Source organism: Balaenoptera musculus, chromosome 4 (assembly GCF_009873245.2).
Source record: "Balaenoptera musculus isolate JJ_BM4_2016_0621 chromosome 4, mBalMus1.pri.v3, whole genome shotgun sequence".
Taxonomy (NCBI): domain Eukaryota; kingdom Metazoa; phylum Chordata; class Mammalia; order Artiodactyla; family Balaenopteridae; genus Balaenoptera; species Balaenoptera musculus.
The window spans coordinates 65,566,607-65,582,648 of record NC_045788.1 but is presented as its reverse complement, the minus strand read 5'-3'; the positions used below and the strand labels follow the sequence as shown (position 1 = coordinate 65,582,648).

The 16,042-nt window shown below is 39.6% G+C and overlaps 1 protein-coding gene across 8 annotated transcripts in view; it reads right to left on the bottom strand.

Moving 5' to 3' along the window:
* LOC118894686 (LIM domain containing preferred translocation partner in lipoma) overlaps positions 1-16,042 on the bottom strand; it is a 697,996-nt gene that overhangs the window by 355,258 nt on the left and 326,696 nt on the right. For all 8 annotated transcript variants that reach the window (XM_036851114.1, XM_036851111.1, XM_036851112.1 and 5 more), the window contains one exon: positions 8,850-8,972. In XM_036851114.1, the coding sequence (XP_036707009.1) occupies positions 8,850-8,972 (123 nt within the window). The remainder of the gene's footprint in view (positions 1-8,849; positions 8,973-16,042) is intronic.

Sequence of the window (16,042 nt, the reverse complement as noted above, 5' to 3'; positions counted from 1 at the left end):
ACTATTCTTTCCCCATTGAATATCTTGGTACCCCTGTCAAAAATCAATTGCTATAAATGTAATGGTTTATTCCTGGACTCTCAATTCCATTCCATCATCTTATATGTATACTTTATGCCAGTACCACACTGCTTGATTCCTGTAGCTTTGTATTAAGTTTTGAAATGGGGTAAACCTCTGCATTTTTTTCCTTCAAAATTGTTTTGGCTATTCTGTGTCCCTTGAATTTACATATGAATTTTATATTTCACCTGCCAACCTCTACAAAGAAGATAACTGTAAAATTCTGACAGGAATTAAATCTGCAGATCAATTTGGGGATCATGCCACCTTAACAATATTGTATCTTCCAAGCAAAGAACCCGAATATCTTTCCACCTATTTGGGTCTTCTCTAATATCACTCAACAATTCAACAGAGATTTTATGTTCAGTTATAATCAGTGAACAAAAGAAAACACTAAATGAGTGAACAAACCAATCAATGAATAAGAGAGCTCTTAGTAAAACATACACAATGGCCACCTTCTCAATTCGCTTTTCCCTTTTCAAAAAGCCACCCTTTACTAGTCCCAGTTTTCAAGCTACATTTCTGTCTTTTCCTCACATTTTTGTTTCTTGGTTTTTGCTTTTTTTTTTTTTTTAATAAATTAAGGGCAGACGCACCCACTAAGCAACTTGAGGCAGAGACAGCAGCACATGCATGGCAGGTTTCCATGAAGATTTTCCTTTCTTTTTTTTCAGAATGGATATTTATTTATTTATTGGTCCCCTCACAGCATGTGGGATCTTAGTTCCCCAACCAGGGATCGAACCCGTGCCCCCTGCAGTGGAAGCAAAGAGTCCTAACCACTGGACCACCAGGGAATTCTCACATTTTTGGTAATAAATTTTATAGTTTCTTTCTCTTTTTTCCATTGATATGATGCAGTGTGGTGGAGAGGTGATGGCTGAATGATGCACCTCCATTCACACCTTTCCTTCAGAAGGTACTCCAGGAAACTTGTTCTAACACAGCTGCCAGCACACCACCCTGAACCTCCCTCTTTTTTTCCTCCATGCGCTGGTTGTGAGGTCTCATCTACAAGTAGACTTCCCTATAAACAAAGTAAAGCAACATAATTTTTAGCTATGCTAGGCTGGCTGATGAGAAAAGAGCCCTACAATTAGGATTACATAGAATATTATGTCATCCAGGATGCTATTTGTAAAATCTGTTCCCTGGCTTTGACTGCCTTGGTAAGGATCAATTTAACATCGGCCATTTAGGAAATAAAACAGCACTCTGTGTAGGTTGGGTGGCAGAGAGAGCCAAGAAGACTCCTTACTGCACCTCTAGCAGTACCTGAGAAATAACATTTTCCAGTGTTTTCATATAAGTAGTACAATATCAAGATGGAATTCAAAACAGTTCAAGACAACTTACAAATGATTCGGGTAATAGGCTTACATGTCTCACTACTAGTACTTCAAGCTTTCTGAAACACCACATTTCTTAAAAGGAACAAATAAATATTCTCTTTAGCCCACTGTAATTCTTTTATTTTACTTACACAAGCAGAATATGTTACTTTAATGGATCCACTGTTTACCATCAATATAAGCAAAGAATCCATTTAGAATTAAATTATCTCTTTAAAATAAGTATGAAGTTTACATATTTTTAAGGATGTTCACAGGGACATATAGATAGAAAGTTTATTTCCATTTAAAAAGCACAAGTTAGGTTAAGGCAATTAATTAGTTGTGAAATAGCTTATAATTGGCATACACTTATATCATTTCAAATATCGTGTCAGGAGGTATCAGAAATAATATGGTAAAGGAAGGAGATGAACCATAGAGTCTCAAGCAAAAGTCATATGATAATTCTGCAGACTTTTGCTTTTATTCCGAAAAAAAGGAAGCATATATCAGCTTATCAGTCAGGTAACTTTTTGTCTCCTATCATTGAATCCAAAGAATTGATTGTGTTGATCTTTGTTTTAGGTAACACTGAGTAACATGAAGGTCTTCTCTTTTCAGCAGTTCCTTAGAGGATGCAGAAAAGAACATGATATTTATTTTTATATCAACCCAATAATAAGAGAATAGTTATAATATTGAATTATAACCCCAGATAATATCATCTTTTCAACCAAGTGCATTGCCTTCAAGTGATATAAGGCAGTGCAGGGGTAAAGGTAGAAATTTTAGCTGATTCAGCAGCTACCATTAAGTTGTCCTTATAAAACTCATTTGCCTCAGCTGTACTATTTTTTATTGGTGCAAATACCTGTTAATTACGGAAAAATCAGAAAGCAGTTATAACTATGTCATACACTAACTCGATATCAATTCCGGAGTGGGTTCTCTAGCAGATTTCTAGGGTGTGAATCCTTACATCATTATTAGATTTGATGGCAATATTTACTTATTTATTCAGTACATATGAATTTGTATGTCTCTTGTTTGCCAGGAAATGAAAAGATAATCTTGCCTCAAGGACTTCATACTCTGGTATTTAACACAATTATATTTTTACTGTTCAAGCTTAAGGCATTATGCACTTTTATACTGTCTCTGTAAGGTATACTCCGAGAGGTACAATTACTAGAATTTTTACTTTATATTTGAGTAATTTGTGATTTAGAACAACAAAACATAATCCAGTTCCATTCTGTGGTCTTGAACCCCAATATGACAGCACAGATTAGGTGCATGTTTGGGTGAGGGCCTGGGACCTCAGAGAGGTCAAATTCTAAAATTCACAAGTGGCCTTGTCTGCACTTAACGGATGAAAATTATACTTACTGGCTCAACAGCAGTAAGTGACCAATTTGTACCTTTTATTTCAATAAAATTCCAGTTTGTAGTTTTATGTAAACTGGAAATATGTATGTTCAAATTATGAAACATAACAAATTAAAGTTTCATATTTGTAGTTGATATATTCACTGAAAGGCGATGTGTAACTTTCCTGGTAATTCTTCCACAGTGTGAAAGGAAACTTAGCAGTTATACTCCAACGTGGTATTTTGTGGAGAGGACAGGCCAGTTACTCACCATGACAAATGGTGACATGTAGGATTAGTTATTAACCACCTCCAACCTTCTGTCTAGATAGGCCATCGTTATCACCATTATACTTTAGTTTGGCTATAAGGCATATAAAGGAGATGGATGTCAAAATGCACAAAACAGTGACAATATCTTATCTGAGATTCGGCTTTTGCTCTTAAAACACAATATTCCCATGGTAAAATCTAATCATCTCGAGTAAAAAATATAGTCGGATTTGTATTTTGTTGTTTATTTGCTTTTAAATTAAAAAAAAAAAGAAGAAGAAGAAGAAGAAGAAGAAGGGAATAAAGGGAACCATGGGGTTTGAGACCAAGGCTACTACCAAAATAGATATTTAAACAGTGGGAGAGGAGGACAGAAATAAGAAAACCAGTCCTGACAAGAAAGCTCTTTAATTTTGCAAATGTGATGTGTGCGTCTGCATGGACATAAGGCTAATTATTTCCACTAAAATGCTGCTGTAAAATGGAGAAGCTCAACAGGCATCTTTGTGAGTTTCTTTTTAAACCAATGCCTGGATGGAGTGACTCAGTGTAATGTAACACAATCATCTCTGAGCCAAGGTCTTGCAAACATATCACAGCTAAAGGTTACCCCAGGGACCATGGCCAGGGTACCACAGAAGACGCCCCCTCCCTGCCCTAGGCTCCAGCAGAGCTGGCTTCTCCTGGGTGCTCTCGGCAGCAGCTGCCTTGCTTACCTTCCTCCTATTTCACTGCTGGGAGCTAACCTACACCACATACTCAGAGCACACCCTTACATTGGGACAAGTAAAATGGGCATTTGGGGGCAAAAGTTTTGTAGAGGTTCGATTCAAGGTAGATCTTCAACCTAAAGTTCCACTCTGAAAATGTTACATTTTCATGGTGCTCAAAACAAGATTAAAAGTTAACTTTATTATGCTTGTCATATAAGACACAAACATCACCTTCTTAAAAAGGAGGAGGAGGTATACATGTTATTGAGATGCAGTTATATACAATCTAAAAATCAGCTGCCCGTCATCAAACTCAGGGCATGCAACTCTGAGTCAGCTAACCGCTCCACCACCGCCACCTCATTGTTACTTAATGTTGAGGTTTCCTGGCAGGTACAGACTAATTCAAAATAACCCAGATCTCCTAAATATGGGCACTGCAAAGAATTAGATCCCCTGTTCTTTTAAAATGGTATTTTTGCCTCTATTGTTTTATTGCACTCCATTTGGTATCATATATGAGGTTTCTACTATATTTCAACTTTGACCCTAGCTCTCAGATAAAACTATTAGTAAGCAGACAGTACAGACACATAGACAAATCTGTTTTTCTTTCTTAAGCAAAACACAGTATGCACCTCATTTTTTCCCAGTTGAATATGGGAAGAGGAAATGACACTGTCCACACCTCTTCTCTTTTTCAACAGTATAATACCCAGTTCCTATCTCCATTCCCAAGATGCCATACAAAGCAGCAGCAAAGTCCCAGTCTGCAGGGATAGTCTACATCTTACCACACAGCATCAGCATGTTGCAGCCTTCATCTCCCAGTAGCCTACATGTTTGGGTTGCAACAAATAATATGGAATATTAAAAATTTAATTCCTAATTAATCTCCCCTGCAGCTGCTCATGGCTTTTGCAAGCCAGAACATGGAGCATAAGAGAATAGAAGATCCACGGCACCATAAAACTCCACCCTGATTATGCTGCCTGCAAGCCCTCAGGCCACATGAATTCCAAACAAAAAGCCTTCCATGCAACACAGACACACCTGAAATAATTTCTTAGGTTGCCTCATAGATTATTGCTCTGTGAAAGGGACTCAGTGTGGCAGCACTGGAATTTCAATTTGAGATGTGTCCATGTGACCAAACAGCATGTATGTACTCAGTTTCCAAATAGACTAAGAAATTACAATACTTTTAAAATGCTTTAAATGAGAAAGATAAATATATCACTGATAGCGCAACCAGCATTCAGAAAGGATAAACTCCAAAGCTTCAAAGACCTGAAGCTTCAAAGTAAGCTCCAGACACAAGCTAGCAATCCCAAAACAAAAATGGGAAGGATTGAGTGGACTGTTGTTCAAAGCCAACATCTTATTTCTTGTAACTCTAGAACAATATGGTATCTCTGCAAAAGGGGAAAAACTGTAGCTACCATGCCCATTTTAGAAATATAGAAAAGGAAGCTCAGACTGGTGATGTGGAGAATTCACACAACTGGAGCTCTTTTTAGAGAGGTGATCACAGGGAATTGAGAAGACAGTGCTCTTCTTATTGGCAAACTTGGGAGCCTAGACTATCAAACTAGGTCCAACCTTATTCTTATCCCTGGAATCTCTCCAAATGTTTTCATACTAGTCTAAATGAGGATAGTGAAATTTCAATTCCAAAGAAATTTGATTCAAAAGTACTAAATCCCCAGTTACAATTAATATACAATATCTGAAAGTTCTTCCAAGTCACCTAGGTACCAGCTCCAACCCTACTAAACTCACTGCAGGGAAGAAAAGGCAGCTTTGTAGTAGGAATTAGAAGGCCAGCACTCTAGGCCTGGTTTTGTCAAGAGAAGGGAAAGAAAATGGTAAGTCCATGGATTTATCCTTTGTCTTCTAAGAAATCAAGAGAATTTCAATGTGACCCCATGTGGCTCTTCCCAAGAGTCTAAGCTGTACTTTTATTAACAGTAGAAAGCCAGATGGGTGGGATCTAGACACGTATTTATTCAAAGACACTATACTATCATAAATTTTCTGTTTACCTTTATGTTTTTGATCTGTCTACTCCTTTATGTTTCCAAGCCATATTTTAGGGAAAGTACCACAAAAGAGAGATATTTTGGAATAAACTAATTGAAATGCTAAAGGGAACCAAGGTGTCCCTTGGTTGCTCTTAGCATACACAGGGAACCATTACATCATGGTTCAAGCAAAACAGAAAAAAATCATTCATCCTACCTCTAACTGAGCCTCACTGAGCAATGCTCTTTCCCTCTCTAGACAAAAACTTTCCTTCTGTAAAGTAAGAGTTTGGCTACATGACATCTAAGCTGTGATACTCTCAGATCATACTGAGTCTGCAATTCACCCCACAACCACTTCCGAGCTTCTCACACCTGTTTTTCTAAAACCACCCCCTAATACACACATTTTTGAATGATCAGAAATTTTATTGCTAAACACTAAGGTAGTTTAATTGCATTACTCTGGGCAGTGGCTGGCACAGACGTACAATTTATATCTTCTGTAAAACTTGCTAAAGGTGTTACCCCCCCAAACCCACTTTAGCCAGAAACACTGCTGCTACCCGTCTCTCCCCCCCAAATTTCTCCTTTTACTGAGAGAGTCCTTGGGCATCAAGGCTACTTAGGTATTAAATTAGTGCCTGTGATTTCATCTGCCATTCACTTTGTATTCTACATGCCCTATATCATAATTGAACTACCTCATTCTTCCAACAAGGCATTCACTTTCAACATTCCTTGACTTTCTCATTCCTGTTATTCTCTCATTTGAGTCCCATGCCTTTCCCATGACATATGCAGCCAAGGGAACTCAAATTCTACCTGTTCTGTGCAGTCCTCCCTGACACTTCCCTAGAAAAGTATAAAATACAATGTTGATATTCCTATCTTTGATTTCCCAACAATTTCAACATCTGGTGAGTCACACAATAACTTAAAGTAGCACATCCAACAAAGCTCTTCTTTTGTGTCCCTCTGAATTGTTTATGCATTTGTCTCTTCTGTAAGACTAAGGATTACTCTAGAGCAAGAACATGCTGACACACTAACCTCTATATTTCCAATGGCTAATCCACAGTGGGATCTCAATAAATGTTAGTTGAATGAATGAAAATGTGGAATGAAGCCACATTTCCCAAATAAAAATATGGATAAGTAAGTGAACAGAAATAAAGTTGGGAAATCTGAGAGTGGAAATTGCCCCTTTCAAAAAAGGAAGAAAATGCCCCATAAAAATCTATTTTCAAGAGCTCAGATATTTTTCAAACTTGTTATGTGAATAGAGCAACTTTGGACCACTTACTGTACAAACATTCCACCTATATGATCATTTTCTGCTCAATCCATGAGTCAAAGCAGCCTTGCAAAGGTGATTCAGAGGTGGGTTCGGGGAAAGCACAAAACACATTCTTGAATAATGAGAAATCACAGACCTACTAGCCTACTTTAAGCAGTCAGGTGATTCAACAGGTTTTGCAGTTTGCTTTGGATCAAAAATGGAAACATCAAAATTGGGCAGTAACAGTCTACATTTCTAGGACTTTTCAAGTACCTTTTGATTACAACACAACACAGTCTACTGCAGACGTCATCTTCTCTTAGCACATACTTCTAATATTTTAAGTGTGTGATTATTGTTCTCACAGCATATAATTATGTTAACCAATAAATACTGACACATCTAATTTAGTTCCACCAGAGTAAAGATCATTCAGAAGAATGAGCTGCTTCTCCCAATTAACTCTTGCTTTCCTAAATTAGAATAATAAAGAACTTAGAATGGATCACTCTTTAATTTCTGAATGGAACAGGCAGCTGAAAAGTGGAATTCTCAACCTGTTCTACTTAAGAGTTATCACTATTAATTTTTTAAATTTTTATACAACTTCTAAAGGTAATTTTCCATTTACAGTTATTACAAAATATTAGCTATATTCCCTGTGTTGTACAATATATCCTTGAGCCTATCTTATACCCAATAGTTTGTACCTTTCACTCCCCCACTCCTATATTGCCCCTCCACCCGAATTTTTTTTTACCCTTTGAATGTTTTTCTTTTTATGAGAAAGCTATACTCAAGGGACACTGTTACTCATGTGACTGACCAGTGTCCCTTGAGTATGGCTTTCGCATAAAAAGAAAAACATTCCAAGGGATATCCTCAATCTGGTTCTAGAACTTAAAAATCAAACACAGGTCTAAATTCATGGTCCAGCTGTGCTCACATTGTAGTCATATGTCCTAACTTACTTTCCTCATCCACAAAATAAGCACACCATCTATATCTCAGAGTTGAGATATCTGTATTTCACTGAAGTGTGAATAGATGTGAAAGTGCTTTATTTTACAATCAGTAAAGCACTGTCCAAATATCAGTGATTATGAGTTTGTGTGCACAGTGAGATTGCTCAAACAAAAACGTGGCTGCTGAATAAACCCATTAACATGCAGTGGTTTACGGGAGGCGTGTGTAGACACAGTCTTAAAGGATGAAGGCTATATTAAGCAAAAACCTCTATGCAGAATCTCCCCAGTGTATATCAGGGTATGAGAATTTAGGAGGAGAAAAAAAAAAGCAAACAAAACTTCTATTTAAAAAGGGGGAGGGGGCTTCCTTGGTGGCGCAGTGGTTGAGAGTCTGCCTGCCAAGGCAGGGGACACGGGTTCGAGCCCCGGTCTGGGAGAATCCCACATGCCGCGGAGCAACTAGGCCCGTGAGCCACAATTGCTGAGCCTGCGCGTCTGGAGCCTGTGCTCCGCAACAAGAGAGGCCGCGATAGTGAGAGGCCCGCGCACCGCGATGAAGAGTGGCCCCCACTTGCCGCAACCGGAGAAAGCCCTCACACAGAAACGAAGACCCAACACAACCATAAAAATAAATAAATAAATAAATATAAATAAATAAATAAATAAAAAGAAAAAACTAATTAAAAAAAAAAAAAAAGACAACTTAGACCATTGACTCTGAGAAAATCCAAAAAGAATGGAAGGGATAAAAGAAGCAGCTTGTTCTTTCAGATAATTGCAGGTTATCTGTGGTGACTATTTGCAGATAGCTCTTACCTGTGGAGGCCGAGGCTTGTAGGGGGAGCTGCACTCCAGGTCAGCCAAGATGCTAGTCAATGAGTCGATCTCAGCGTCCAGGCTCGAGCGTCTCTCCTCAAGGGTCTTGCCTCCAGGATTTCCCTGTGAGAAGCAACACAGTCATGTTAAAAAGGGAAATTTCCAGTTTCCATCCATATCAATCTGAGTTCAAATTTCTCAAGTTATACTGTGACTTGGTCCAAGTTTTTCTGCACCTCATTTCTTTTAGCTTTTATAAAATCTCAGTGAGGTAGGCTGGAGAATTATCCCTCTTTTGACAGGTAAGAACACTGAAATATATGAGGTGATTTTCCTAAAGTCATACTCTTATTTAGAGGATATTTCCTTTGATGAATATCCAAGTTAAAGGAAGTAAATGTCTCCATCCCTGCACTCAAGGAGCAGATCCAACTAGGGCCATAATGCAAATTCCACGTTCAGAAACCACTGTACAGAATGATGACATTTTAGTTGGAGCAGGAAAAGGCAAGGAGAGACTTAAGTCCAGGAGGAGGAATGGAATCAGTGTGAGATCAGTGGACTAGGTGTGCCTGTGTCAGAGAGAGATGGCAAGCCCCAAGCGATGCCCCTAAAAAGTGAACTAGAATAAGACCGCTCCGGGTCCTGGCCAAGGGGCTGCAGAGGAAGCATGTGGCAGTGACCACTGATTATGAACCGGGGGATCTGTGGATTTCATATGTCAGTGTCCCATGTTAGCATGAGCACCAACTGCTACCGGCACTGCGAATCCATGTGGAGCGAGCAGAGGGCAATAACACCGCCACAAGGGCATCCCCAGGAAGTGGGAGCAAGCTTAGGAAAAACAAGCAGTTTGCCTAGAGCTTAAGGCAAGGAAATAGAGAGTGAAATACAAAGGAACCATAAAGGTCGCCCTAGAATTTGGAAGCAGGGTGAGTTAAAGTAATTTTTTAAGGTGACAATGTAATAACGATCATGGACATGTGATAAGAATGTCTCTTAAGACTCCATCAAGAAATCAAAGTGAATCTGCAGTAAGGCCCGGTAGGAATGAAATAATGGGAAGTTAGCGTAATTGAATTAACTCTATTGAACTTGTCTAAGGAAGTTAAATATCAGTATAGTGTCTGGAAGAGTTTAGAAGAAAACCAAGAAACCAGAGTTTCCTCAGTGACAACAAAAACTAGGGTACCCTGACAAGCTAGCATTAAAATCTTACAATTCTCTAGGCAAATTTATCTTTTTAATGAATATGATGCATCAGACAATGATAGCATAATGGTATTTCCGATTAAGACCACTAGTTTCTTTTCCCTTAGTAGCTTGCTCCCAAAACCTTCCCTGAGTTCTTATACCTATTTTAATTCTCTGTATAAAACATCTCTATTGGGATCTAGCATATTGGTCTGTCTATTGTGAATTTAGCCAGCATGAGTTAATCCCTCTGGACCTTATCTATCCCAGGCACGATGATAACATCAAGGTGTATGAAGCTATAGCCCAGCCCCTTGGAGACAAACCCAAAGACTGCTGCCTGCCCCGTAGGCAGTGGCATCTGTTCTTGTGAGCCCTCTTTAACTATGGGTACCTTTAATCACACTATCTAAAACAACCTTCTCATCATTTTCTCTTTCTGGATGCATTTGTATGACCCCTCTATGGCACTCTATCCCCTCACCCTGTTTTGCTTATTTTTCTTGTAATATCTATCACCATCTAACATTATATTTTATGTATATTTGTCTGTCTATCATCAGACTCCCCAGGAGAATGTAAGCTTCATGAGGGCAAGGAATTTGTCTGTTTCTCTCGTCATTATTTCCCCAGAATCTTGCTCAGGGCCTAATCCGTGAACGTGTTCAATGAATAATTTGAGTAAATAAATGAATAAGTAATGGCAGACTCTGCCATAGGTCCAGCCCGTAACCTTTTCCATATCAACATCTTTTGGGTGAAATCAGCTAGAAGTACAGCAGGATCAGTGGATGCGAAGGGAAGCAAAAGGCTCAGTGTGCCTGTGTGTGCACACTTGTGTGTGTCTGTCTATTTCACGCTGTATGGCCCAGATTTGAAGGTCGTCCTTGTGAAAATTGAGAGGCTTTCCTCAGCCCTCTTGCTACACAGCCAGAAATGGGAAAACAGTGAAATGACAGGTTGGTTATGTCTTCTCAGAGTCTGAATTTCCAGTTGACCAAAGCCTCTAAGACCAGTGGGCCTCTGCCCTAGGACCAGATGTTTTCAAAGAGCTAATCCCTCTATTAGAGGTAATCTCATCTTTACTTCATTGAGTATTAATAACTATGAAATACTGTGGTTTTATTAAGAAAAAAAGACCCTCAAAAATTTAAAATTCATGTGAACATTCTGGCAATGGATTCTGGTACAAGGAAAGGTAGGATCTCAGTTGCGTTATGGAAGGCAATTGAGAATTGTGTGAACCTGATTCTCTTATATGCAGTTATAAAACATTATTATTAACATGAATTTGATCACTGTATTCCCATATACTCATAGACAGCACAAAATATTGGTAAGGGTGGTGGACTGGAGTCTAGTTAAATTCTTCCCTGGGCCATAGTTTCCTCACCTATAAAACTAGGAGAACATCACCTGCCCTACCGAAGTCAGAGGGATGTTACAAGACTCAGATAAGAAAATGGATGGGAAAAACACTCGTTAAATTGTAAAGCGCTATAATTATTATGATTTTCATAAATTGCATTAATTATAGCAACCAGTAACTATAAATTAACATGAATAATATAGCTATTGTTAATTCTTCTTTTTTTTTTTTAAACATCTTTATTGAAGTATAATTGCTTTACAATGGTGTGTTAGTTTCTGCTTTATAACAAAGTGAATCAGTTATACATATACATATGTTCCCATATCTCTTCCCTCTTGAATTCTTCTTCTTAAAGGGAGCATCATTCATTAAGTATTCCCTTGGGGTATCAGTAAAGAGACAGGATTTAATCAGGTCTTCAACATCTGTACTCCACTGTAGCAGACAGCACAGCAGCTGCCCATGCCCTGAGTAAAGGGATACCACGGAGCCTCAGAAGTCACAGAATTGCCCTGAGCCATGCAATGAAACAAGTAATTATAGTGTCCGATCAGCCTGTGCATGTAAGACCTCATTCTGCCTTCCCTCTGAGTTGGGACGACTCCCCATTTTCAGTTTCTCATATTAGGTTGATGTCATGGAACAAGTTCCAGCCTAATGCTGTGAGATTTTTCACCCAAGACCCCCCTTGCTGCCCTACCTGGCCTTCTGATAAGAACTTTGTTCCTACATTTCAATCCCCATTATGGACTAGGATAGGCTTCTTTCTCACCACTGATTCTCTACTTAATGTCTCAGTTCAAATAACTGAAGTCCTGCATAAGTCTCACCACCAGCCCTTCTCTTGGTGCTTCATCTACTACCACAGCACATTTAGATCTGGGAACTTCCTTGCTACTCTCAACACTTTACACTACACACCGGAGGACATAGTCCTATAACCAGCTAATGGAATCCTACACACTTACCTACATGTCTTCTCCTTAACTCCCTGTCACTGCAGCCTTACCAGTCACCTGACGGTTGAATGACCTGCCCGAGGCCAAGTAACAATAAGGAGGAGTCTCCTGACTCTTGGCCTAATGCTTTTTCCAGATACCAAAGGGCCTCCTATAAAGTAGTCACTATAATAATAATGATCCTTGGGCTTCCCTGGTGGCGCAGTGGTTGAGAATCTGCCTGCCAATGCAGGGGACACGGGTTCAAGCCCTGGTCTGGGAGGATCCCACATGCCGCGGAGCAACTAGGCCCGTGAGCCACAACTACTGAGCGAGCCACAACTACTGAGCGAGGCATAACTACTGAGCCTGCACGTCTGGAGCCTGTGCTCCGCAACAAGAGAGGCCGCAATAGTGAGAGGCCCGCGCACCGCGATGAAGAGTGAGAGGTCCGCGCACCGCGATGAAGAGTGGCTCCCACTCTCTGCAACTAGAGAAAGCCCTCGCACAGAAACGAAGACCCAACACAGCCAAAAATAAATAAATACAATTAAAAAAAAAATGATTCTTATGCTCTTCAACAATAAGTAGAGAGATTCCATTGTCTTAGTCCAGGATCTGCCGAAAACAAAGCCTGAGACAAAGGCTTGTGTGCAGGTCATTGATTTTGGGAATCAGTCCCAGAAAACAGTACTGAAGGACCAGACAAGTTAAGCAGGAAAGGAGGGAAAGCCAATTCAAAGGTGCTGAATTGAGCTGGTCACCAATACGGAGAACTAGGGCTCCATTTTCCTGGGAGCTCTCTAAGGAGCTCCGTGAAACGTGCCTCAGATTTTCCCACGTAGGGAATGAGAGAAGAGAATGTTTATCCTCTGGCTCTAGTTCTCTACTGGTTTAGAATCACTACAGGGATATTAACTCCCTCATACTTGTCCCAAGAAGTACAGAGGTAGCAGAAAAGTCCCAGGACAGAGAGTGAGAGAAAGGTTTTACAGCTGAGGCTGTATTCCCTCAGGTACTGCTAGGTCATACCTATGCAGTGGTGGTTGCCATGGCAATGGCTGGCATCTGAAGGTGGAATGAGAGGGTGAGAAGTAGGGTACAAAGGGTGTCCAGTGACTGTGTCCCCTTATTAACAGCTATAAAACTCACATGAATAAGCCACGGGATATTATTTCCTATAAGACACTTAATTTCATTCATTCAATAAATATGTATATGATAAAAGCTCACCAAATCACAATCAGGGCTTATTATAATTTGGAAAATCATAATTCTGAGTGCCACTACTAGAATTACAGGGTGATGACTCTCCCACTGTAAGTACACAGAAATATACTTTAAAATAGGGCCCAGAACCAGAATTCATAGCGTGTGAGGCCATTTGGGTTATATTGCTAGTCCACTAACTGCAGGTGATAGATAAGGAGTGCCAGCAGCAAGTCATGAAAGAGCATTATTTATATTTATTTATTTACTCACTCTTTACATCCAAATATCTTATATAAAAAATTAACTCATAGAAAAGTTGAACAAGTAGCAAAATGAACTCCATCCACACCCTTCCCCCAGATTTATCAATGGCCAACATTTTGCCTCCCCTTCTAATAACAAAAATGTATTTGCTTGCTTGTTATTGTAGTTTAACTATTTGAAAGAAGTTGCAGAAACTTCCCCTCCATATACTTCAGCTTACATATCCTAAGAACTAACTTTTCAATACCATTGTCACACCCAAGAAATGTAATGTGGGTGCAGTAATCTGATATGCACGCATGTTCACATTTCACCAGAAGTCCCAGTAATGTCCTTTTATCGACTGTTGTTAATTTCCATCCAGAATCCAATCAAAGATCATACATTGAGGTGACATGTCTTTTTAGTCTCTTTTAATTTAGAACAGGCCCCAGCCTATTTTCGCCTTTCATGAAACTGACTTTGTGTAAAGAATTCAGGCCAGGTGTCTTATAAAAAGTTGAACAATCTGGCTTTGTCTGATGTTGAGATTCAGATTACACAAGTTTGTCAGGAAGAGTCCATGCATGACACTGTGCTCTTTCCATTGCATCACATCAGGAAGCTCATAACGTTATTTGGCCATTTAGTGATGACAAGTTTGATGACTTGGTTAAGGTAGTGTCCACCAGATTTCTTCACTGTAAAAGTGTCTTCTTCCCTTTTAAATCAATACATGATGTGTGAGGTGACACTTTGAGACTCTGCTAATATTCTGCTCATCACAAACTTTTCACCCAATGATTTTAGTATCCATAGATGATTCTTGCCTGCATGGATTATTGCACTGGTGGTTGCAAAATGGTGAGAGTATCCATTATTAACAAATGGAAATAAATGGATCCTGCTTAGCATAATAACAATTTATTTGTTAAGTATTCATTTCCTTTTTGAGGTAGGGAGCAGAACTGCAAAGTCCTCTGCTCTGAAAAAAACGTCAGGAACCTAATGATCAGATCAGCATTGTTAAAGAGAGAGTTCTCTTCAGGCTGTTAAGATAAACAAAGGATTGGGGAATGGTCTAGTTAATTAAGAACCACTCTCTGCCCTAGGAAGTTAACATCCTAGAATCAGAGCCAATCCACAGTGTCACACTCCAAACATGCATGAACTGACCTAATCCTCAACAACATCCAGAATCTCTGAGGTGGCCAAGCGATCACACTGACCCATCACAGAAGGGGGATTTGAAGAGCCAAGATGTGCATGTGACTGCTCAAAATAATCAGAGAGACCACTTGATGTTGGAGGTACTAAATCTGTGATATTTACATTGCATTTCACAAAGCTCACGGAACTCCTCGGGGCAGACCCTATGTGTAACACTAAGGGACTCCAAACCCCTACCTATGCCTGGACTTCCCTTTGTGGTTCATTAGAGAGAAAAAAAGCTCTCCCTGAGAGCTGAGCAATATATATAAAACTATCTCATCTTAGGGAACCCTAGGAGGCAAGTGGCACAAAATAGTATATTCCTTTTACATACAATTTTGATTTTCTTTTCAATGGTATTATTTCAGTATTAATAATACAGTGTGAATTTCCCTTCATTTTTGTATTCTTTTATGGTTAATAAAGTTCATTATTCCCTTATTTCTAAATTAATGTTAAAAAGATACTGGTTGGTGAAAACAAAAGGAATACAAAAAAGCTGTATTATCTCTAAGCAACAAAAATAAGTATCTATCATTTATCCATCATCTTTCTTTCTTTGATGAAGCTGAGAATATAATCAATGAATTTCTTTGTGATCATTTTAATTGAATTCTACTCCCAAAGCATCCTTAACAAGAAAAAAGTAGTGGTGGGACTTGCCTGGTGGCGCAGTGGTTAAGAATCCACCTTCCAATGCAGGAGACACGGGTTTGACCTCTGGTCCAGGAAGATCCCACATGCCGCGGAGCAACTAAGCCCGTGCGCCACAACTACCGAGCCTGCGCTCTAGAGCCCGCAAGCCACAGCTACTGAAGACTGCGTGCCTAGAGCCCGTGCTCCACAGCAAGAGAAGCCACCGCAATGAGAAGCCCGTGCACCGCAACGAAGAGTAGCCCCCGATCGCCGCAACTAGAGAAAGCCCACGCGCAGCAACGAAGACCCAATGCAGCCCAAAAAAAAAAAAAAAAAGTAGTGGTAAAGGCTCTGGAGTCAGACTGGAGGGGTCTGAAACCTGGATC